Source organism: Loxodonta africana, chromosome 11 (assembly GCF_030014295.1).
Source record: "Loxodonta africana isolate mLoxAfr1 chromosome 11, mLoxAfr1.hap2, whole genome shotgun sequence".
In the NCBI taxonomy this organism is placed as follows: Eukaryota; Metazoa; Chordata; class Mammalia; order Proboscidea; family Elephantidae; genus Loxodonta; species Loxodonta africana.
In genome coordinates this window covers 25,977,141-26,000,895 of record NC_087352.1, presented here as the reverse complement: position 1 = coordinate 26,000,895, position 23,755 = coordinate 25,977,141, and the positions used below count along the sequence as shown (strand labels likewise).

The 23,755-nt window shown below is 44.4% G+C and overlaps 1 protein-coding gene across 1 annotated transcript in view; it reads right to left on the bottom strand.

The window, feature by feature from the left end:
• Positions 1-417: 417 nt before the first annotated feature.
• The window catches only part of ZNF71 (zinc finger protein 71), a 36,338-nt gene continuing 13,000 nt past the window's right edge, over positions 418-23,755 (bottom strand). Inside the window, exons 3-4 of the mRNA XM_023543612.2 lie at positions 16,302-16,428; positions 418-9,795 (exon numbers count right to left, since the gene is read on the bottom strand). Of these exons, the coding sequence (XP_023399380.1) occupies positions 8,309-9,795; positions 16,302-16,428 (1,614 nt within the window). The 3' untranslated portion in view covers positions 418-8,308. The remainder of the gene's footprint in view (positions 9,796-16,301; positions 16,429-23,755) is intronic.

The window sequence follows — 23,755 nt, the reverse complement described above, 5'->3', positions numbered from 1 at the left end:
TACTGTACTTTGTGTCCATTAGCAGCTAGGGGGACAGAGATTACAGTACACTGGGGCACTCAGCAGTCAGGATCCTGAGAATTCAGTGTAGGTGTGCGATCTGTTCAGGCACAAAGACCCTGAACAGGACCTGTGTCGAATGCCCTCCTGTCAGTGTCTTGAAATTCTTCATGATCTTTGGACAAGGGGCCTCACTTTTCATTTTGCACTAAACCTCCCCACCCCCCAAAAAACCCAAACCCATTGCCACCTAGTTGATTGCAACTCACAGTGACCTTGCAGGACCGAGTGGAACTGCGCCATTGGGTTTTCTAGACTGTAATCTTTATGGAAACAGATCACCAGGTCTTTCTCCCATGGAGCAGCTGGTGGGTTAAAACTGCCAAACTTTCATTTTGCAGAAGAGAGCTTTAACCACTGCACCACCAGGGTTCATTTGGCACTGGGCCTTGAAAGTTAAGTAGTAGTTCTAGCAGAAGAGATTAGATCAAACCAAACCTTTCACCTTCAAGTTGACTCTAGCTCAAGGTGCCCCTGCCTGTTAAGAGTAGTACTGTTCCATAGAGTTTTCTTGGCTGTAATCATTATGGAAGCAGATTGCCAGGGCTTTCTTTCACAGTTTGGTTGAGTGGGTTCAGACCACCAACTTTTAGATTAATAGTTGAGCACAAACCATTTGCCTCACCTAGGGATGGCAAACCACATCCTGAGGACCAAAGCTGGCTTTGTGGCCCGTTTTTGTACGACCTGCAAGCTAAGAACGGTGATTATGGTTTAAAAGGGTTGTTAGAGGAAAAAAATGTGCAACAGAGACCATATGTGGACTACAAAGCCTAAAATACTCTCTTTCCCTTTACAGGAGTCCTTGGGTGGTGCAAATGGTTAACATGCTTTATTGCTAACCAAAAGGTTGGAAGTTCAAGTCCACCCAGAGGCGTCTCAGAAGAAAGGCCAGGTGGTCTGCTTCTGAAAAATCAGCCATTGAAAACCCTGTGGAGCACGGTTCTATTCTGACACACATGGGGTTGCCTCAAGTCGGAGTCAGCTCAGTGGCAGCTGGTGGTGGTGGTGGCCATAGACCACAGTTACTTATGCAGAATTCCAGACTCATCTTTGCTCAAGCAGATCCTCTCTTGATCCTCATGATATTTTTGTGTGGTCCCCTCAAGGGTGGGCTCGTCTGTTCTCATTCCAGGTGGAGGGATTTGGACATGGGACATGTACTGCCCAGCTTGACCTGGCTGCCATACAGTTAAGCACCTGAATGCTCACTGAAAGGTCAGTGGTTTGAACCCACCCAGTGCCTCTATGGGAGAAAGACCTGGTGATCCACTTCTGTAAAGATTACAGCCTAGAAAACCCTATGAGGCAGTTCTACTTTGTCACATGGGACTGCTATGTGTCAAACTCAACATAGCTCCCAGCAATGATAGGCTGTATTTGTGCCTCATTTCGACCTCTGTTCCTCATTCTTTAGTTCCACCCCCCTCTGGCCACCAACATTCTGTGTCTGGCACTTTATTGAGAATTGAATAAATGTGATTTTATGTTAAATGGCTGCTTGTTTGCTGCATCGCCTGGGTGTCTTGTGCAAGGAAGCTGTGGTATGCACACACAGGTTTCTTTTGCAGCCCTAAGTGCATTACAGTGCTTGGCCTGCTCCTCTCACACTGCTCTGCTGCCACTTCTCTGCTCAGTGGACGCCAGCTTCTGCTTTCTCCCTGCTTCTGCTGCTTTTTATCCTGGTTCTGCCTTCTACTGGGTCCAGGGTTTCTGCTGGATTGGGGCTGATCTCTTCTGAAGAATTTCCAATCTCTTATTCCCTGGGAAGGAACCCCAGTGGCACAACGGTTAAGTGCTTAGCTGCTAACCAAAGGTCAGCAGTTTGAACCCTATGGGGCAGTTCTGTTCTGTCACATGGGGTCACTCTGAGTTGGAAATGACACGATGGCAACTTTTTTTAAAAAATTATACAGAGTCCCTGGGTGGCACCAGTGGTTAACCACTGTGCTGCAAACAAAAAGGATGGTAGGTCAAGTCCACCAGAGGCGCCTTGGAAGAAAGGCCTATGATCTACTTCTGTAAACATCAACTCATTGCTGTCGAGTGGATTCCGATTCATAGGAACCCTATAGGACAGAGTAGAACTGCCTCATAGGCTCCTAGCCTGAAATCTTTACAGGAACAGATTGCCAGGTCTTTTCACCCACGGAGTGGCTGTTGGGTTGGAACCTTTCTTTTAGCAGCCCAGTGCTTAACCACTGCACCACCAGGCCTTCTTTCTGTAAAGACTACAGCCAAGAAAACCCTATGGAGCAGTTCTCTAACACATGAGAGTGCCATGAGTCAGAATTGACGCGATGGAGCCCAACAACAACAACATCCCCTAGATCTCCACCTAGAGGCAGGGATTGGGTGGAAGGGGATGTTCTTCAGCATGGAGCTTCCGTGTCCTCAGGGGACATGCTTGCCCCTCCCCCAGGAGCAGAATGTTCATACATTCAACCCAGGAAGCTTCAGTTAGCCTCCATCTTCCCAGGCTTTTATTGGCCACCCACAGGCTGGCCTCCTGTGGGGAAAAGACCTGGTGATCTATTTCTTTAAAGATTACCACCTAGAATACCCTGTGAGGTAGTCCTCCTCTCACTTGGAGTCGCCATGGGTAGGAACAGACTCGATGGCACCTAACAACAGCCACACATTCAGTATGCCCGGGATCATAGAGAAATCTGCAATTTCAGAGAATCGTTCGCTCACCTTGTGTAGTTGCCTAACTTCCAGAGAAGGAATTGCCTCATGTTCATCCTGTGGATGAGGGAGGGGTCCTTCCCTAGGGCTACAGTGATGGTTGAGCATGTGACAGCTGACACTGGACAGATGAGATCGACAATAGTTTATTAAGAATGTATACTCATAGCTCAAGGAGTCCCGGGGAGGGGGGTGGGGGACAAACAGTTAAGTGTTCAACTAGTAACTGAAAGGTTGGCCATTCGAACCCACCCAGAGGTGCCTTGGAAGCAAGGCCTGGCAATCTGCTTCTGAAAGGTCACAGCCTATGGAGCAGTTCTATTTTGCACACCTGGGGTTGCCATAAGTCAGAATCCACTCGACAGCAACTAACAACTCATAGCCCAGGGAGGAGGGCACCATACGCCACACGGATTGTACTCTGGAGCAGAGTAAACCAGCAGGGACTGTGACAGGCAGGCTTGGTAGTAATAAGAGGATGAGATTGGCTTGTTTGAATAAATTTACAGGCTGCATGGAGTTGAATCCTGCTACTCAGGAAGCCTACTACTCAGGGATAGGAAACCCTGGTGGTATAGTGGTTAAGAGCGACGGCTGCTAACCAAAAAGGTCAGCAGTTCAAATCCACCAGGCGCTCCTTGGAAACCCTATGGGGCAATTCTGCTCTGTCCTATAGGGTTGCTATGAGTCAGAATCAACTCAATGGCAGGGGGTTTGGTTTTGGTTGTTACTCCGGGAGAACGGTTGCTGGGTGGCACAAATGGCTTGTGCTCAACTACTAGCCAAAAGGATGGCAGTTCGAATGCACCCAGGGGCGCTACTGAAGGAAGACCTGGTGGGTGATGTGCTTCTGTAAAGATCACAGCCAAGAAAACCCTATGGAGTAGTTCTACTCTGTAACACATGGGGGGTGGGGGCGGATTGCCATGAGTCAGAATCAACTTGATGGCAAATAACAATACTTAGGGATAAAGATCCCTGGGTGGGTTTGTGTTCAACTACTAGCTGAAAGGTTAGTGGGTCAAACTCACCCAGCAGCACCACAGACGGGTTGGCGATCTGCTTCTATAAAGATTGTTATTGGTATGTGCCATCAACTTGATTTCGATTCACTGCGACCCCACATGACAGAGCAGAACTGCCCCATAGGGTTTTTTAGTCCGTAATCTTTACCGGAGCAGATCGCCAGGTCTTTCTCCTGTGGAACCCCTGGGGGGTTCGAACCTCCAACCTTTTGATTAGCAGCCAAGTGTTTAACCATTTGTGACACTAGGGCTCCTTGCTCCTATGATAGGGACTACTTACTACCCCCCTCCATCTATTCTACCCTTCTTCCCCCTCCTCTCCACCCAAGTTGTAACAGAGAACATGACCCCCCAGCTACAGACTTTATTTCCCAGACTCCCTTGCCGCTAAGTGTGGCCCCATGGCTACGTTTGAGCCAATGGCACATAAAAGATCATGTATGCAGCTTCTGAATCAAAAACTGCAACCTAAGGTCATCACGTTTCTTTCCCTTTAAGATGGAATTTCTAGGAGGTGCTGGCAAGTCAGCGTCAACCATATGGACAAGATCAATACCTATGGGAGGGTGGAGCAACTAGAGAGAGGGAGACAACAAAGAAATGCAGAGAGAGAGAGAAAAGGAGAAAAGAGAAACCCAGAGAGGGAGAGAAGGAAGAACAGAAACCCATAGAGGAAGAAGAGAAACCCCGTGAAAGGGAGAAAGGGAGAACAGAAACTCAGAGGGCAAGCAGGCAAGAGAATGGAGAAATGCAGAGAGGGAGACAGAAACAAAATAAGAAAAAGAGAAACTCAGGAGGAGAAGGGAGAACAGAAACCGAGAAAGACTTTGTTCTTTAAGTCTCTGTTGTTGGCTCCACTTGTTATGGCAGCTTGACCTTCCCCTGACTGATCCATCAATCAACTCTGGAGTCTCATTGTTCCCATTTTTAAAGTAAGGAAACTGCAGCACAGAGGCGTTAAGTAAGACTACTCAGGCTTACACAACCGGGGCTCCAAATTCTCTTCCTCTTCACTCACCTTCTGTCCAGCCATTTTCAACAACTTTGACAAGGTCGTCTGCCCTCCCAAATTCCCCCAGATACCGTTGGTGACTGTTGCTAGTTTTGTCATTGTTTTCCAGCAGGAATACGAGGGTGCGGATAAGGCATACTAGCCATGCAGGTACAAGCTGATGTGAGTTTGAGCTTCTTGACCATTCTGGTCACTCTCTGGTCCTACTCCCAGGGAGCCATCACCCCCTCCAACCTGACCCTTGACTGAGGATCCAAGCTTTCCTGCCCCCATCTCTTAGAATGACTAAGGGTCCTCCTGGTAACCATGACGATGAGAGGACTTCCCAAAGAAAATGGTATCTGTGACGAGACCTCACTTTCATGAAGAAAACCAAAGCAGCCATTGACTATAAACCATGTTAAACCTCTTTGGAATGACGGGGGTGGATGTTGGGGTCACCTTCCCTGTATCATAATTCCCCCTATATTGTGATTTGAGTGGGATTAATTTCACCCCCAGATCATGGGTGGGTAGTGGGTTCAGGCCAATCTTGGCTATCAATCTCATGCCCTTTGCAACCACTACTATTTTAGGCATGAGAACAAGATCCAGACCAAAGCCAATCAGTACATGATATTTCTCTGGCCACAGTTCACAGGTGAGTCCAACAGAATGAAGCTTAGGGATTGTTTTCAATGACTAGGACAAGTCTCTCTCCTGGATGTAACTTAGAAAACACACAGTCAGGAGCTGCTGGAAACCACTATAATACCACAAGAGAAGCTAGCTCGGGGAAGAAGCCAGGGAATCACAGAGAACAAGGGCTATGGCTCTGAGGACGAGTGCTTTGATCAAACCTACCCTGATGCCCACCCAACAGATAGACAAAGAACTGTCATTTTACATGCCTGAGTGGCTGTTTTTACTACACAAAATGTGCTTACTGATACAGATGATAAAAAATGAATTATTTATTCTTCGTGTACACCAGTGTCAGGAAGTGTGGAACATTCTGAAACAGCAAGACAGATTAACAACAAGTAGCATCAAATGTAAGGAGCCCTGGTTGCACAATGGTTAAGCACTCAACTTCGGATCAGAAGGTTAGCGGTTCTAACCCACCCAGCAGCTTTGCAGGAGAAAAGACCTGGTGATCTGCTCCCCTAAATATTACGGCATAGGAAACTCTATGGGGTAGTTATACTCTGTCACGTGGCGTCACTATGAGTTGGTATCAGCTCAATGGCACCTAACAACAGCATCAAATGTTAAAATAGTGGCATAAAAGTCCCCAGAGGAAGTAGACTTTGGGGAAAAACTACACGTGTAAACAGAGCGGCAGGCAACCTCTTCTTCAAGTCAGCTTTGGGGAGCTAACTTTAAATGACCTTCGAGTTACTCTAACTATAAAAATAACTAAAAAACAGACAGCAGGATCCGTACTTGATGTGTATACTCATTCAATCCATTACCAAAACCAGTTGCCGTCGATTCCGATGCATGGTGGCCCCACGTGTGCAGAGCAGAATGGTGCAACATAGGGTTTTGAAGGCCGTGACCTTTTGGAAACAGATTACCAGGCCTTTCTTCTGAGGCACCTCTGGGTGGGGTCAAACTGCCAAACTTTAGGTGAGTAGACAAGCACTTAACTGTTTGCGCCACCCAGGGACTCTTCATTAAATCCAATACATACTTAAACCTCAATATCAAACCTGTTGGTATTTGTTTTCCCTCCTCTGCCCCACAATCCTTGAAAAGGAGTTTGACGGGACAATAAGTATCAGTTTCTCTCACACCTACAGCCTACTTCAGTGACTTCTTGTTGTGTGCCATCAAGCTGAGTCTGACTCAGTGACAGATCAGAGCTGCCCTGTAGGGTTTCCTAGACTGTAATCTTTATGGAAGCAGATCACCAGGTGTTTTCTCCCACAGAGCTGATGGGTGAGTTCAACCACTGACCTTTCAGCAGCCAAGCACTTAACTACTGCGCCACCTGGGCTCCTCTTTATGACATGGTCTCCCTTAATTAAAAGTTTTATTTAAAAAAAATTAACAGCACTATAAGAAACTTTGGCATTTGAGGCAGTTATTGTTATTTGCTAACTCCAAAAAATATTTTTTTCCACACAAGACTCAAACACTTGCAGCGCCTGGTAGCTTGGTAGCCTCCACAGTGTGTTGTAGGAGCATGTAAGGGGGCTGAGAGGTGGGGAGGACTGAAGCCCCTCTAGCTCTTAACCCATCAAGGAAATTCACAGATGGTGACAAATGGGACATCTGGACTCTAGGGTGCAGATGATAAAGGGAAAAATGTCCCAGTGTTCATGTGTTGAGCGCATTCCCCTTTCCTTTTACTACAGAGGGAACTGAGACTCGAAAACACGAAGTGATTTGTCCAAGCTCATATAACAATTTATTCAGAGAGCTGGATTTGGAACTCAGATACCCTAAGTTCCTATTGTGAAACTCCTGTTACCACCTTCCAAAACCAAACTCATTGCTGTCAAGTCGATTCTGACTCATGGTGACCCCATGTACTACAGAGTAGAACTGCACTCCATAGGGTTTTCTTGATTGTAATCTTTATGGAGGCAGATTGCCAGGTATTTCTTCCATGGGGCCACTGGGTGGGTTCGAACTGCCAACCTTTAGGTTGTTAATTGCCACTGAGTCAATTCCAACTCATAGTTGAGCAAACAGTTAAGCACTTGACTATTAGCGAAAAGGTTGGCAGTAAGAACCCACCCACAGGCACCTTGGAAGAAAGGTCTGGTGATCTGCTTCCAAAAGGTCACAGCCTTGAAAACCCTATGGAGCAGTTCTACTCTGCACACGTAAAGTCACAATGAGTTAGGCTAATAGTCAAGAACAAACTGCTTGCTCCATCCATTACCACCTACCAACCCAACCGAGTGCCGTCGAGTTGATTCTGACTCATAACGACCCTAGAGGACAGCGTAGAACTGCTCCATGGAGTTTCCAAGGAGTGGCTGGCGGATTCAAACTGCTGACCCTTTGGTTAGCAGCCATAGCACTTAACCACTACGCCACCAGGGTTTCCTTACCACCTACAGTTAACCTTAAAATGTTCCTAAATATGCCAGACCTCCAGGGGTTTGCTCTACTGTGGATCTTCTGACTCTCTGTAAGAAAAGGAGCATCATGGACTGAAGGACTTTCCCACATTCATAAGACTCCATTGGGGTGTGACTTCTCAAATACTGAGTTACCTGTGTGCACCAATGGAAGGACTTCTCACACTAATGATATTAATTTGAGAACCCTAGGTCCCTGGGTGGCACAAGTGGTTTGTGCTCGGCTGCTAACCTAATGGTTGCTGGTTCAAACCCACTTAGCAGTGCCATAGAAGAAGGGCCTGGTGATCTATTTCTATTAAGATCACAACCACTGAAAACTCTATGGAGCAGTCCTACTCTGACAAAATCTTGAATCAAAATCAACTTGATGGCAGCTAACAACAGAGTAAATTCTGAAGCTCCATGAAGCAAAACCCCAGGCAGAAATGCTCCCCACACTTCTCCTAGGTGTGAATCCTCAGATGCCGAGTAAGGTTTGTGTTCCGGCTGAAGGTTTTCCCACATTCACTGCACTTATAAGGTTTCTCTCCTGTGTGAATTCTCTGGTGGACCGTAAGTGAAGAGTTCTTGATGAAGGACCGCCCACACTCATTGCACTTGTAGGGCTTCTCTCCGGTGTGGATCCTCTGGTGTTCAATGAGGTATGCACTCTGGCTGAAGGATTTCCCACACTCGTTGCACTTGTAGGGTTTCTCTCCGGTGTGGACGATCTGATGCACGATGAGAGATGAGCGTCCCGTGAAGTGCTTCTTGCAAATGTAGCACTCGTAGGGTTTCTCTCCTGTGTGAATTCTCTGATGCTGAGTGAGAGATGAGTTCTTGCTGAATGCTTTCCCACACTCATTACATTCAAAGGGTTTCACCCCAATATGAAACCTTTGGTGCTGGATGAGGTATGAACTCTGGCTGAAGGCTTTCCCACACTCGTTGCACACATAGGGTTTCTCTCCAGTATGGTTTCTCTGATGGAGAGTGAGGGATGAGCTCTTATTGAAGGCTTTCCCACATTCCTTACACTCATAGGGTTTCTCTCCAGTGTGAGTCCTCTGATGTTCAGTCAGGTGCATGTTTTGGCTGAAGGCCCGCCCACACTCACTACACACATAGGGTTTCTCCCCAGTATGTGTCCTCTGGTGTACAATGAGGTGCATGTTCTGGCTGAAGGCTTTCCCACAGTCCCCACACGTGTAGGGTTTCTCTCCCGTGTGGATTCTCTCATGCTGAGTGAGGGATGAGGTCTTCCGGAAGGCTTTGCCACACACGTTGCATACATACGGCTTCTCTCCAGTGTGAGTCCTCTGATGCACAATGAGGTTCATCCTCTGGCTGAAGGCTTTCCCACAGTCGTTACATTCGTAGGGCTTCTCTCCAGTGTGAACTCTCTGATGAATGGTGAGGGATGAGCGTTCAATGAAGTGCTTTCCACAGATGTCACACTCAAAGGGTTTCTCTCCCGTATGAATCCGTTGGTGCTTTACCAGGGATGAGCTTCGGCTGAAAGCCTTGCCACACACACTACAGTCATAGGATTTCTTCTCTACATAGAGTTTAGAGGGTTTATTTAAGTCTGAGTTACTTGAGAAGTGCTTTCCATGCATTACAAAAGCATGGCTCCCTTTTTCTGTTGGATCTTCCAACCTTGGCAGAATGAGGGTCGAGTTTGGGTTAAAAAATGCCTTAAATTCATTACATTCAGGGTGTAACTGCTCAGTGAGCTTGTTCTCTTGAGAAATTTCCAATGGCTCCAAACAGGTTTCTGCACTTCCCTGCTGTCTCTCCAGCCATTCACCCTGTTTCCATGCTCCTTCTAAGGTAGAACACCAGCCACCATTCCTTGTAGGTACCTCTGTGACCACCCCAAAGGATGGTTTGTCCTCTGAAATGTCCTCCTTTGGATCTGACTCTTTCATTTCAGGTCTAGTCTCCCAGTCTGGAAAGAAGCAACAAAGAGAAAAGCAGAAGATGTAAATATATCTAGGTAAAAATCTGTTGAGTAAGGGACTTGTGAAGTGGGAACGGAGAGATGAAACCAAAGATACGATAAGCAAGGCACAGATACAGTTGGCAAATAACAACCTCTCAACTGGAAAAGGAGGAAGGAGTGAACCCATGAAATGAAGATAAATGTTGGTTTACGGAGGCAGAATCAACATACGAGGTGAGCAAAGAGAACAAGAAATATTCCTTCAGGAAAGGGATGAAAAAGGCAGCCAGCAGACAGGAGGTAGAAAAAAGACACCTAAAGAGAAACAACAGGAGGTAAGCAGAGATTAGAGAGTCCACACTGGAAGATTCTCACAAACTTGTTACTGTTGTTAGCTGCCATCGAGTCAGACCTCAACTCATAGAGTCCCCATGCACAACAGAAAAAATGGCACCAGAATGATCAGTTGCAGATCAGACTGTTGTGATCCATAATTTTCATTGGTTGATTTTTAGAAGTAGATTACCAGGCCTTTCTTCCTAGTCTTAGTCTGGAAGCTCCACTGTCCATTTAACTGTTTATAATCTACCTCCCCCAGTGGGAGGTGAAATCCATGAGAGCAAGGACCTTGCCCACTCCCAGCTCCTACAACAGTTCCTGGCACAAAAGGCACAGAGAAACATTTACTGAGCATTTACGACGCACTCAGCACAATGCTAAGCAGTTTGCACAGATCTTCTCATGCAGTCGTCACAACCATACATGAGTTAGGGACAGTCATGTTGTTATGTGATGTTGAGTCAATTTTTTGCTCACAGTGACACCATGTAACAGAGTAGAGCTGCCCCATAGGGTTTTCTAGGCTGTGATCTTTATGGGAATAGATTGCCAGGTCTTTCTCCCACAGAGCCACTGGATGGGTCTGAACCGCCAACCTTTCAGAAGACAGGCCTGGTGATCTACTTCCGAAAGGTCACAGCCTTGAAAACCTCCATGGAGCAGTTCTACCTGGCACACATATAGAGTCTCCATGAGTGGCATCAACTTGATGGCAACTAACAACAAAAACATACACAGAAGCAAGCAAGCAGATGCAGGGGAAAGACAGACACTATCTGAACAGAATAGAGGCAGACGAGTCTACAAGCCCAGGAATGCCAAGGATCGCTGGCTACTAGAAGTTGAAATGGACAAGAAGACCTCTCCTTACAGCCAGTGCCCTGAATTTGGACTTCTAGCCTCCTGAACTGTGAAAAATAAACTTCTGTTTATTAAAGCTACCCACTTGTGGTATTTCTGTTAACAGCAGCAGTAGGAGACTAAGACAGAGCCAACAAGGTCTGACATATGGTCTGGGCTGTAAACTGGTAAGTGGGTGCAGAGACAGGAGGGGACGAAAGGTCTAGGTTGTGACTATCAGTGGGAGTCTTTTAGAGCAAATATTAACTCTAGAGGTAAGGAGAGCTGGAGGCAGGATGCCAAGGAAATATGTGTTTAAGGGGCAAGGAGAAAGGGTACAGTATCCCTGTCTTAGTTACCTAGTGCTGCTGTAACAGAAATAACAAATTAGGTGGTTTTAAAGAACAGAAATGTTCAGGAGGCTACAAGTCCGAATTCAGGTCACCTGTTCTAGGGGACAGGGAGCCCTGGTGGCACAAGAATTAAGTGTTTGGCTGCTAACCAAAAGGTCAGTGGTTTAAACCCACCAGCCGCTCTGCAGAAGAAAAGACCTAGTGATCTCCTCCAGTAAAGATTACAGCCTACAAAACCCTATGGGGAAGTTCTGCTCTGTCATATAAGGTCGCTATGAGTAGGAATCAAATTGACAGCACACAGCAAACTCTAAGGGCGAAGGCTCTCTCATCGGCTCTGAGGGAAAATGTCTTTCAGTTTCTGCATACCTGGCGTTCCTTGATTCTTTGGCGAGCCCCATGTGGCATGTACCACCCGCTGTGTTTGTGCTTCCTTGCTTCTGTTCTAATCTGCTCTTCTTATATCTCAAAAGTGTGTAGGCTTACAATACACCCTACATTAATAGAACAAAGAAAACCCTACTCCCAAACAAGATTACATCCAGAGACATAGGGGTTAGGACACCAACATACATATTGGGGGGACACAATTCAATCCAAAACACTCCCATTCATGGATTATGAAAAAGCAAATACACAGCTCTTAAACATGAAAATCTGTGAAAACCACAGCTCAATGTTGGCCAAATTCAAACTACCCTGCCACACCCATCGTATCAGCAAAGAGCAAATGTTTGATAGCACACTTGGTTGATGACACTGCCTAGAAAGGGCATTCTTGCTCACAGTCAAGGGAAATGTTAAACGGCCAACTTCTGTGGAGGGCATTTTGGGAAGCACTATTAACATGCAAAATGCTACTCATTCCTTTTGATCCAAATGTAGGTGTATATTTTTTTCACTGTACCAGATTTCTTGTCCCTTCATAGCTTCTTTTTCCATTTCGTATATTTCTATATAACTGGGTTTATATTTCTATAATTGTTTCTTATTACAAAGTAATTCACACTTGTTATAAACACATGGAGTCATCATGAGTTGGAATTGACTCAACAGCAACTGGTTTGGTTGTTTTATAAAAATATCAAACAAAAAAAAAACATAAAATGGAAGTCTCCTATGATTACACTTATCAGAGTTAACAGTTTGGTTTATATATTTAGGACTTTTTTCCCCATATGCATGTTGTTGTTGGATTCCGACTCATAGCAACCCCATGTGACAAGAGTACAATTTGCCCCATAGGATTTTCTGGGCTGTAATCTTTATGGGAGCAGATCACCAGGTCTTTCTCCTGAAGAGCTGATGGGTGGGTCTGAATCATTGACCTTTAGTTAGCAGGTGAGCGCTTAACTATTGTGCCACCAGGGCTCCTCCTCATATGTGTACCTTTCAAAAAATATACTACACACACATATTTTTCCCCCCCAAAATGGGGCTTCTGGCCAAGATTGAGTATCAGAAACAAGATTTTCCTCCAGCCTAAAACAACAGGAAAAAATAAAAAGGATAATAATACATAAAACAACAATTTTCAAGACACCGAGCATGCGGCAATGAAGATCAGTGACCCCTGAGAGATGGGAATCAAATGAACCAAGCCCTACGATTGTCCCAGCTCACTGCCTGGAACATTCCCAGGCTATGGCACAGGGAAGGGAAACAGGTGAAGCTTGCAGACTGAGTTTTAGGAGATGGAGCTAGAGTCTGCAGGGCAGAGTACTGAAGAGGAGAGAGCTACACAGAGAGAATGTTTTGGAGATTTGTGAAGGTCTCCCAACAGTGCATGTATATAAGGAAACTACACAGGTTGAAGGAGCCCTGCTAACCAAAACGTTGGCAGTTCAAACCCATCCAGCAGCTCCATGAAAGAAAGACTTAGTGATCTGCTTCTGTAAAGACTGCAGCCAAGAAAACCCTATAGGGCAGTTCTATTCCGTCATATGGGGTTGCTATGAGTCAGAATGGCTCGATGGCACCCAACACCACCACCTTAGATTGGGGAAAACTACCCTAAAGGATTTGAGAACAGTGCCCAGAACTCATACAGGGGTGGGAATGGTGCCTCTTTCCATTGGCCAGACCAGAAAACCTCATAATTCATGGAGCACTGGGTAAAATATTAGGAAGGGTCTTACCTCAATTGTGCAGAGTAATTAGTGCTAGACTATGTACAAGTCATAAAAGCAAAATCTGAAAGGTTCCAACTACTTGGTAATGGTGTCAAGATGGACAAATACATAGACAGAACAGAATAGAGTCCAGAATTACCATGCGTTGTTGAGTTGACTCCAATTCATGGTGACCTTATGTGTGTCAGGGTAGAACTGTTCCAAAGGGCTTTCAGTAGCTAATTTTTTTGAAATAGATGACCAGGCCTTTCTTCCAAGGTGCCTCTGGATGGATTCAAACTGCCAGCCGTTACGGTTGGCCACCCCATACTTAACAGTTTACACGTATAATAAAAAAAAAAAAATTTTTTTTTTTTTTTTAAATAGGGACAACTAATTTTTGACAAAGGCTCAAGGGCGTTTCAGTGGAGAAAGAACAGTCTTTTCAACAAATCGCATTGGAAAACTGGATATCCATATGCAAAAAAAAAAAAAATGAACTTCAATACTTCCCATCACGTACAAAAATTAATTCTAAAGAGATCATAGAACCTGATGCCAATTCGATTCATAGCAACCCTATAGGACAGAGTAGAAATGCCCCATAGGGTTTCCTAGGCTGTAATATTTATGGAAACAGACTGCCACGTCTTTCTCCCACAGAGCGGCTGGTGGGTTTGAACCCCTTACCTTTCAGTTAGCAGCAGAGCGCTTAACCACTGTGCCACCAAGGCTCCTCAGAGATCATAGAAGAAGATGTAAAACCTAAAACTATACAACTGAAAGAAGAAAACAGAGGAGAAAATCTTTGTGGCCTTGAGATAGGCAAAGATTTCTTAGATATGACATCAAAAGCATGACTGATAGAAGGAAAAAAACGGATAATTGGACCTTATCAAATTAAAAACTTCTGCTCTTCAACAAGTAGTACTAGGGCAACTGGATATCCACATACAAGAGCGTGAAGTTGGACCCTTCCCTTATGCCATTCACAAAAATTAACTCAAAATTTATCATAGAACTAAATGAAGAGCTAAAACTATAAAACTCTTAAACATAGGAGCATGTCATCGTGACCTTGGGTTGGGCAATAGTTTCTTCAATATGACACCAAAAACACAAGCAACAACAAAAAAAGATAAATTGGACTACATCAAAATTAAAAAAAACTCTTGTGTTCAAATGATACCATCAAGAAAGTGAAAAGACAACTCAGACTGAGAGAAAAGTTCTCCAAAGCATCTATATAACAAAGGACTTGTATCAAGAATATACAAAGAACTCTCAAAACTCAATAATGAGGAAACAAACAACCTAACTTAAAAAAAAAAAAAACAAGAAAAGCCATGCAAAAGATATGAACGTATATTTCACCAAGGAGAATACACAGATGGCAAAAAAGCACATGAAAAGATTCTCAATATCAAATTAAAACCACAATATGATACTACTACACATCTACCAAACCAAAAACCAAACCCATTTCCGCTGAGTCGATTTTGACTCACAGCAACCCTTTAAGATGGAGTAGAACTATTCCATAGGGTTTCCAAGGCTGTAATCTTTATAGAAGCAGATTGCCGCAACTTTCTCCAGTGGTGCAGGTGGTGGGCTCAAACCATTGGCCTTTCCAGTTAACAACTAAGTGCTTTAACCACTGTGCCACCAGGGTTCCTTACAAACCTACAAGGATAGCTAAAATGAAAAAGACAGCAACCAAGTCTTGGTAAGCATGTGGGGCAACTGGAACTCTCATGCTGGTGGGAATGTAAAATGGTACAACCTTTAGGTTAAACATACACCTACCATAGGATGAGCCATCACACTCCTAGGTATTTACTCAGGCAAAAAGAAAGCATATATTCAAAGATTTGTACACAAATGTTCATAGCAGCTTTATTTGTAATAGTCCAGAATTGGAAACAACCCAAATGTTCATGAACGAGTGAATGGATAAACAAGTAGAAAATGAAGGACTGATACACACAACAACATGTGTGAATCTCCAAATAATTACACTGAGTGAAAGAAGTCAGACTAAAAAGAGTACACACTGTATGATTCAACTTAAACAAAATTCTAGAATAAACAAATGAATCTACAGTGACATAAAGCAGACCAGTGGTTGCCTGGGGATGAGGTGTGGCTGCAAGGAGGAGGGAACAGAAGAATTATAAAGCGGCACAAGGAGACTCTTGGGGAGAAATGAATGTGTTCATTATCTTAATGGGGTGATGATTTCACACGTGAATACGTATGTTGAAACTTATCAAATTGTATACTTTTAACATGTGCTGAATTGTATGTATTGTGTGTCAGCTGTTGTTGTTGGCTACTGTGAAGTCCGCCCCCAACTCATGGCGACCTCCTGTAAGAGAGTAGAGCTGCCCCATGGGGTTTTCCAGACTGTAATCTTTACAGAAGCAAATCATCAGGCCTGTCTTCTGAAGCACCTCTGGGTGGGTTTGAACCACCAACCTTGGCATGTAGTTGAGTGCTTAACTCTTTATGCCACCCAGGAACTCCCTCTATTAGTGAGGCTAAAAATCTTTTATAAAGCATAACCTTGTGTAGTTCTACATCTATGAACTGCCAACTCAAATATTTGGTCCATTTTTTAAATCACCCATTTAGTCTTTTTATTATTGATTTTTAGGAACTCTTTCTATAATTTTAACCCTTTGACTGTTATACATGTGGCAAATATGACTTCCCATTTTGTCATCTATCAACTTTATTTTTAGCTTAGTGTAGTTTAGACTTTCTACGTAGTCAAATCTGTCAATCTCTCTTTTTTTCTTTTCTTACTTATTTGTGGTCCTCGAGTCATGGGCCGATGGTGGGTAACTCAGCAAAGCTGCCCCCTTACCCAACGAGACCAGGTTCCTGTAGTTCTCCAACATCACATCCCTGTACAGATTCTTCTGAGCAGGCTTCAGCTGCTGCCACTCCTCCAGGGTGAAGTCCACAGTCACGTCCCTGAAGGTCACTGATTCCTGGAAGAGGAAACCCACAACCACTCACCGCAGGACCCTCCTTACAGAGATCTGGAGAGATGACCAGGAAAGCCAAGAGGATTTAGGCAAGGTGGACAAGACACATCTACAAGCAATTTCTACAAGGAGCAGGGTCCTGAAAGGGCCACTCATAGTTTCCAGTGTCTATTACATTTGGCTGGTACTCTGACAAAGAAATAAGACAAATATGAGCCCATTTAGGAAAGAGAGTCACAGATTGAGAAACAAAGGAAAAGAAATCAAAGGCAAATAATTGTAACATAGTGAATCCACAAGCTCATTAGGAGGCTGGAAAAGGTAGAATTCTGAATGGAATCCAGCAGATCAGCAAACTTTCTTGAATCCCTAATAAGTGCCAGGCAGTGTGCTGAGATAGAGACATGAAGGGGTCAAGGACTAGTCCTCAGCTACTGTGAAGAACAGTATGGCAGTTTCTTAAAAAGCTGGACAAAGAACTACCGTATGGCCAAGAAATACCAATCCTACCCAGAAGTAAAGGCAGGAACACTAGCAGAAACCTGTACACCAACATTCACTGCAGCACTTTTCACAATACCCAAAAAGTGGGAACAGCTGAGATAGCCATCAATGGAGGAATGGATAAACAAAATGTGGTATATACATACAACGGAATAATACTCAGCTACAAAGAAAACTGAAGTCCTGATGCATGCTACAACATGGATGAACCTTGAAAACATTATCCTGAGCGAGATAAGTCAGCTGCGAAAGGCCAAATACTGATATGAGCTCACTTCTATGAAATAAGCAAAGATACAGAAACCAGGGGTGGGAAGGAGAAGGAAGGGGGAGTTTTTGCTCAGTTGGCATTGAGGTTATGTTAATGGTGGTAAAATGATTTGGAAAAGGATAGTGAGAATAGTGACACAACTTGAGGAATGTAATCAATGTCACTGAATTGTACATGTAGGAACTGTTCAATTGGTGGTTTTGTTGCATATATTTTCGCCACAATTAAAAAAGAAAAAAGGGACTAGTCCCTGCTAGGCAAACTGAAACACACGAAAATGACCTGCAGTTTGGTAAATACTATCATAAAGGTATAAACAGAATTCTCTAAGCACCTGAGCAACACCAGCTTTGCACTGGGGGCATCCAGGAAGATGCTGGGAAGGTGACTTTGAGTAGAGTCTGAGAGGAGAGTTAATGGTTGAGTTCTGGGGGAGGGGCATTCTTTGTCGGGGTAGAGGCTGGATCAAGATCCAAGTTTTGAAAGGCAGCCTAGACTGTTGGGAAGTAGTGAGCGGTTCATGTGGTAAAAGCATGTCTGCCCAGTAGATGCCATAAACCCTGTGGAATAAATGAATGTGGGGGGCATAGTAGATGATGATGGTGAAGATGATGTCAATAACAATAGTAACAGTTGTTGCTGTTGTTGGGTTCTGTTCAGTCGATTTCAACTCACAGTGACCCCATGTGACAGAGTAGAACTCCCCTATAGGGCTTCCTAGGTGATACTTTCCACCTTCGGGTGGATCACCTTTCTTGGGAATAGGCATAAATATGGATATCTTCCAGTCAGTTGGCCAGGTAGCTGTTTTCCATATTTCTTGGCACAGACGTTTCCAGCACGTATCCATTTGTTGAAACATCTCAATTGATATTCCGTCAATCCCTGGAGCCTTGATTTTTGCCAATGCCTTCCATGCAGCTTGGACTTTTTCCTTCAGTACCATCGGTTCCTGATCATCTGCTACCTCTTGAAGCAGCTGGGCGTCGACCAATTCTTTATGGTTATAATGGCTCTGTATATTCCTTCCATCTTCTTTTGATGCTTCCTGCGTCATTTAATATTTTTCCTATGGAATCCTTCACTATTGCAACTCAAAGTTGAATTTTTTCTTCACTTCTTTCAGCTTAAGAAATGCTGAGCATGTTCTTTCCTTTTGGTTTTCTAGCTCTTTGCACATGTCATTATAACACTTTACTTTTTTTTTTTTGTCTTCTCTAGCCACCAGTAAATAGGAGCACAGACTGGTACAATGTGTATGGAGTACTAGTTAGCAAATCTGTCAAAACTAAAATTCAAGTATCTTTTGAACCAACAATTTCATTTCTAGAATATTCTAATTCAGGTGCATTAATACACATACAAAAAGATATATTTATAAGGGTATTTATTTATAAAGATATTGATTATGGCATTGATTGAAGAAGCAAAAAAAGAGAAAGAAAAAACTAAAAACAACCCAATGTCCCTCAGTAGGGGATTGGATAAATAATCCACCATAATGGGATACATAAAGCCATAAAAAAGAATGAGGCAGCTCTTTAAATGCTGGTGTAGAATGACATCCTGAATATACTACTACATGAGAAAAGCAAAGTGCAGAACAGTGTGTCTAGTTTGTCAACACTTCCATAAAAGAGAAAAATAAGGATATTTATATACATGTGCATGGAAGCTGCAGTGAGGAAATCAAAGGACATATTGCATTGGAAAAATCTGCTGCAAAAGACCTCTTTAAAGTATTAAAAAGCAAAGATGTCACTTTGATGACTAAGGTGCACCTGACCCAAGCCATGGTCTTTTCAATGGCCTCGTATGTATGTGAAAGCTGGACAATGAAAGACAGAAGAATTGATGCATTCGAATTGTGGTGTTGGTACAGAATGTTGAATATACTGTGGACTGTAAATCAGAATAAACAAATCAGTCTTAGAGGAAATGCAACCAGAATATTCCTTAGAAACGAGAATGGAGAGACTTCAGATCGCTCACTTTGGACATGTCATCAGGAACATCCAATAACTAGAAAAGGAAATCATGTTTGGTAAAGCAAAGAGTCAGGAAAAACAAGGAAAATCCTCAATAGGATGGACTGACACAACGGCCAGAACAATGGACTCAAATATACCAATGATCATGAAGATAGTGTAGGATGGGGCAACATTTCATTCTGTTGTACATAAGGTCACCATGAGTTGGAGCCAACCAGAACAACTAACAACAACAACATATATATGTGCTTATATAGGCACAAACTCTTTGGAAGCATATTCAAGAAATTGGCAAGAATACACTACTGGTGGGAATATAAAATGGTGCAGCCACTTTGGAAAACAGTCTGGCTGTTCCTCAAAAGCTTAAACAAAGAGTTATCATATGACCCAGCAATTCTACCCCTAGGTATCTATTGAAGAAAAATGAAAACACACATCTACACAAAACCCTGTACACAAATGTTCACAGCAACATTATTCATAATAGCCCAAGAGTTGAAACAAAACAAAGGTACTTCAACTGATGAATGGATACACAAAACAGTGTAGATGAACCTTGAAAACATTGTGCTGAGTGAAAAAAGCTAGTCACAAAAGACCACATATTGTATGAATGCATTTATATGAAATGTCCTGAACAGACAAATTCACAGAAACAAAAAGTAGATTAGCGGTTCCTTAGGGCTGGGTATTGATGAGAAATGGGTGACTGCTAATGGGTACAGAGTTTCTTACTTAGGTGATGAAATCATTTAAAAATTAATGGTGATGATGGGTGCACAGCTCTGGGCATGGCACGTAGTTAGTGCTCAATAAGTACTTGTGAATGAGCAAATTAATCTTTTACACCTGGGGCCAGTAAACAACAGCCCACAGGCCAAGTGTGCCCCACCACTCGATTTTGTAAATAAAGTTTATTGGAGCAGTTACACACATTTGCCTATTGTCTATTGCTGTTTTCCTGCTACAGCCACAGAGTTGAGTTGTTGTGACAAACAACTTATAGCCCACAAAGCCTAAAATATTTACTATCTGGTCCTTTAAAAGACCTGGTGGTACAGTGGTTAAGAGCTCAGGCTGCTAACCAAAAGGTCAGTAGTTTGAATCCACCACACGCTCCTTGGAGACCCTATGGGGCAGTTCTGCTCTGGCCTATAGGGTTACTATGAGTCAGAATCGACTTGACAGCAACAGTTTGGTTTTTTTGGTTTGGTCCTTTAAAAAGGAAGTTGGTCGATACCCCATTCTATGCCACAGCTGAAATGAGACTCATAAGACAATCTGTATGCATTTGGAAACAATGCAAATAAAAGTTATTATCTTTGAGCATTTCAACCTAATCAATTTCCTGGGCACCAATCGAATCTCTTGTTTCTTATTAAAAAAAAAAAAATTTTTTTTTTCTTATAAGCTGTGGATTAATAATGCAGAACTCTTTGCCTTATATCAAATATTGGCACAGGCTTTCTCCCATTCCAACGCAGATTTCACAAATCATGACAAAAATAATGAACACGATTAATGTTCACTAAAGGATCCCTGGTGGCACAATGGTTAACTGTTAACTAAAGGGTTGGCGGTTTGAACCCACCCTGTGGCTCCATGGGAGGAAGACCTAACAATCTGCTTCCATACAGATTACAGTCTAGGAGACCCTATGGGGCGGTTTGACTATCACATGAGGTCACTATGAGTCGGAATTGACTCAATGACACCCAACAACGTTCACTAAGCATGTACTACATGCCAACCATTGTTCTAAGCCCTTTACAAATATCATCTCATTTAATTCTCAAAAAGCTCTACGCAGTAGCCACTATTATGACACCCCCCCCTTAGAGATTGGGGAAAACTGTGACACAGAAAATTTACACAACTTGCCCAAGATCACACAGATGGAGTGGTGGGGTTTTTAAACCTAGTCAAGTCCAACTGTCAGCCCCAACATTAGATGACCCCATTCACATATAATACTGATCTAGTCAATATTATAAGGAGCCATGGTGGCACAGTTAAGCACTTGGCTGCTAACCAAAAGTTTGGTAATTCGAACCCACCCAGCTGCTTTGCAGGAGAAAGACCTGACAATCTGCTCCCGTAAAAATTACAGCCAAGAAAACTCTATGGGGCAGTTCTACTCTCTACATGGGGTTGCCATGAGTTGGAATAGATGGTGGTGCAGTAGTTAAGAGCTCAGCTGCTAACAAAAGGTCGGCAGCTCGAATCCACCAGCTGCTCCTTGGAAACCCTATAAGGCAGTTCTACGATGGTCTATAGTGTCGTTATGAGTTGGAATCGACTCGATGACAATGGGTTTGAACAGCAGCAACAATCACAGTCACTATTATAACGAAGGAGTATTTTTGTTTGGACTGGATGCTGATAAGAATGGTGTAACTTACACCTGTGAACAAGACAAAAAAAAAAAAAAAAGCCCCAAACCCATTACCGCTAAGTCAATTTTGATTCATAGCGACCCTATAGGACAGAGTATAACTGCCCCATAGGGTTTCCAGGGCTGTAATTTTTATGGAAGCAGACTGCCATATCTTTCTCCATAGAGCAGCTGGTGGGTTTGAACTGCTGACCTTTCAGCTGGCAGCCTAGCGCCTTACCAGAGCTTAACTACTGTGCCAACAGTGCTCCTTGTAAACAAGATAAGTGCATAAATGTTGCAGAGTGTCATGGCTAACGTCTTCTCTTTCAAATATATTGTGAATGACCCTGAACATACTGCCAGGGAAAATGCTTGACCATCAACCCCTTTCCTTAAAGTTCACATCTTTCATGTGTGTGAGCCCAGGCTCATGAAGGAGACTGCGTCCTGAAATCACCCAATGGGGCAACTCCCACTAACAGGAAAGGGAGGCTGTGTGTGCTACACATAAGACATAGATTCCTTGGGCTCAGTCCAGCTGGCCAAAATTTCCTATTTTGCCCTATGGGGGTTTTAAAAATCTTTACCTTGTTACCTACACGGAAAAAAAAAATCCAGATATTTCACCTATGATTCCCAGGCTATGCTGACAGCAGGGCCAGAACCCAAGTGGCCTGGCCTCCCCAGGCCCAGCAGCCCAGGCCAGTAGCTCAAGGGACATGGAAAGTGCTGAAACTCTCTGAGTTCTTTGTGTGCGCATGTCCAAGGCCACTCATTCTAGTACTTCATGTATGTTGGTTTCCAGTGTCATGACATAAACAATTTCACCACAAGGAAAACGTCACCAAAATCAAAAGAGCTGAAATCAGAGAGGCTCCACTTTTTGATCTGAATGTTGTTGTTGTTAACTGCCATGGAGTCTACCCCGACTCATGGTGACCCCACGTGCAACGGAAAGAAACTCTGCCCGGTCCAGCACCATCTCCATGATCAGTTGGGGATCTGGCCGTTGTGATCCATAGGGTTTTCATAGGCTGATTTTTGGAAGCAGATCACCAAGCCCTTCTTCTTGGCCCATCTTAGTCTGGAAGTTCTGCTGACAGTTGACACCTATTCAGCATCGTAGTAATATGAAAGCCTCTACTGACAGATGGGCAGTGGCTGTGCATGAGATGGAATGGCTGGAAGTCGAACCTAGGTCTCCCACATGGAAGGTGAGAAGTCTACCACTGAACCACCATTGCCATCATGATCTGAATATAGTTACACCAAAAACAAAACAAAAAGCAAAACAGGACGGAGGAGGCCAAGATGGCTGACTAGGTAGACGCTACCGCGGATCCCTCTTGCAAGAAAGACTCGGAAAAACAAGTGAATCGATAACATACATGACAATCTACGAACCCTGACCAACAAACACAGATTTGAAGAGTTGACCTGAGTGACAGAGACCGTGAACGAACAACTACGGGGAAGCAGCGATTGTTTTCGGAGCCTGAAGCCAGTGTCCCAGTCAGGTAACCTTGGCGCCGGGCTTTGGACTGGGCACAGGGGAGTTGAGCACAACATCCTGTGACGGCACAAACACGGGGCGCAGTCCTACCCCCCTGAACTGACCTCAGGAGGGGGCCCAGCCGGTCAGCGCAGGCGGCGCAGCGACACGGCTGGCAGCAGGAGAAGTCGCCAGGAGGCAGCGACTGGTTTTGGAGCCAGGAGTGCAGCGTCCCAGCCAGGGAACCTTGGCGCAGGGCTTTGGACTGGGCGCAGGCGAGCTAAGCACCACATCCTGTGACGGGAGAAACACGGGGCGCAGCTCTACCCCACTGAACTGACCTCGGGAGGGGGCCTAACCGGTCCGCGTGGGTGGCGCAGCGACGCGGCTGGCGGGAGGAGAAGTCCCCGGAAGGCAGTGACTGGTTTTGGAGCCGGGGGTGCAGTGTCCTAGGTGGGGAACCTTGGTGCCGGGCTTTGGACTGGGTGCAGGGGAGCTGAGCACCACACCCTGTGACGATGCAAACACAGGGCGCAGCCCCAGCCCCCTGAACTGACCTGGAGGGGGCCCAGCCGGTCAGCATGGACGGCGCGGCGACGCAGCTGGCGGGAGGAGAAGTCACCGGGAGGCAGCGACTAGATTTGGAGCTGGGAGTACAGCGTCCCAGCCGGGGAACCTTGGCACGGGGCTTT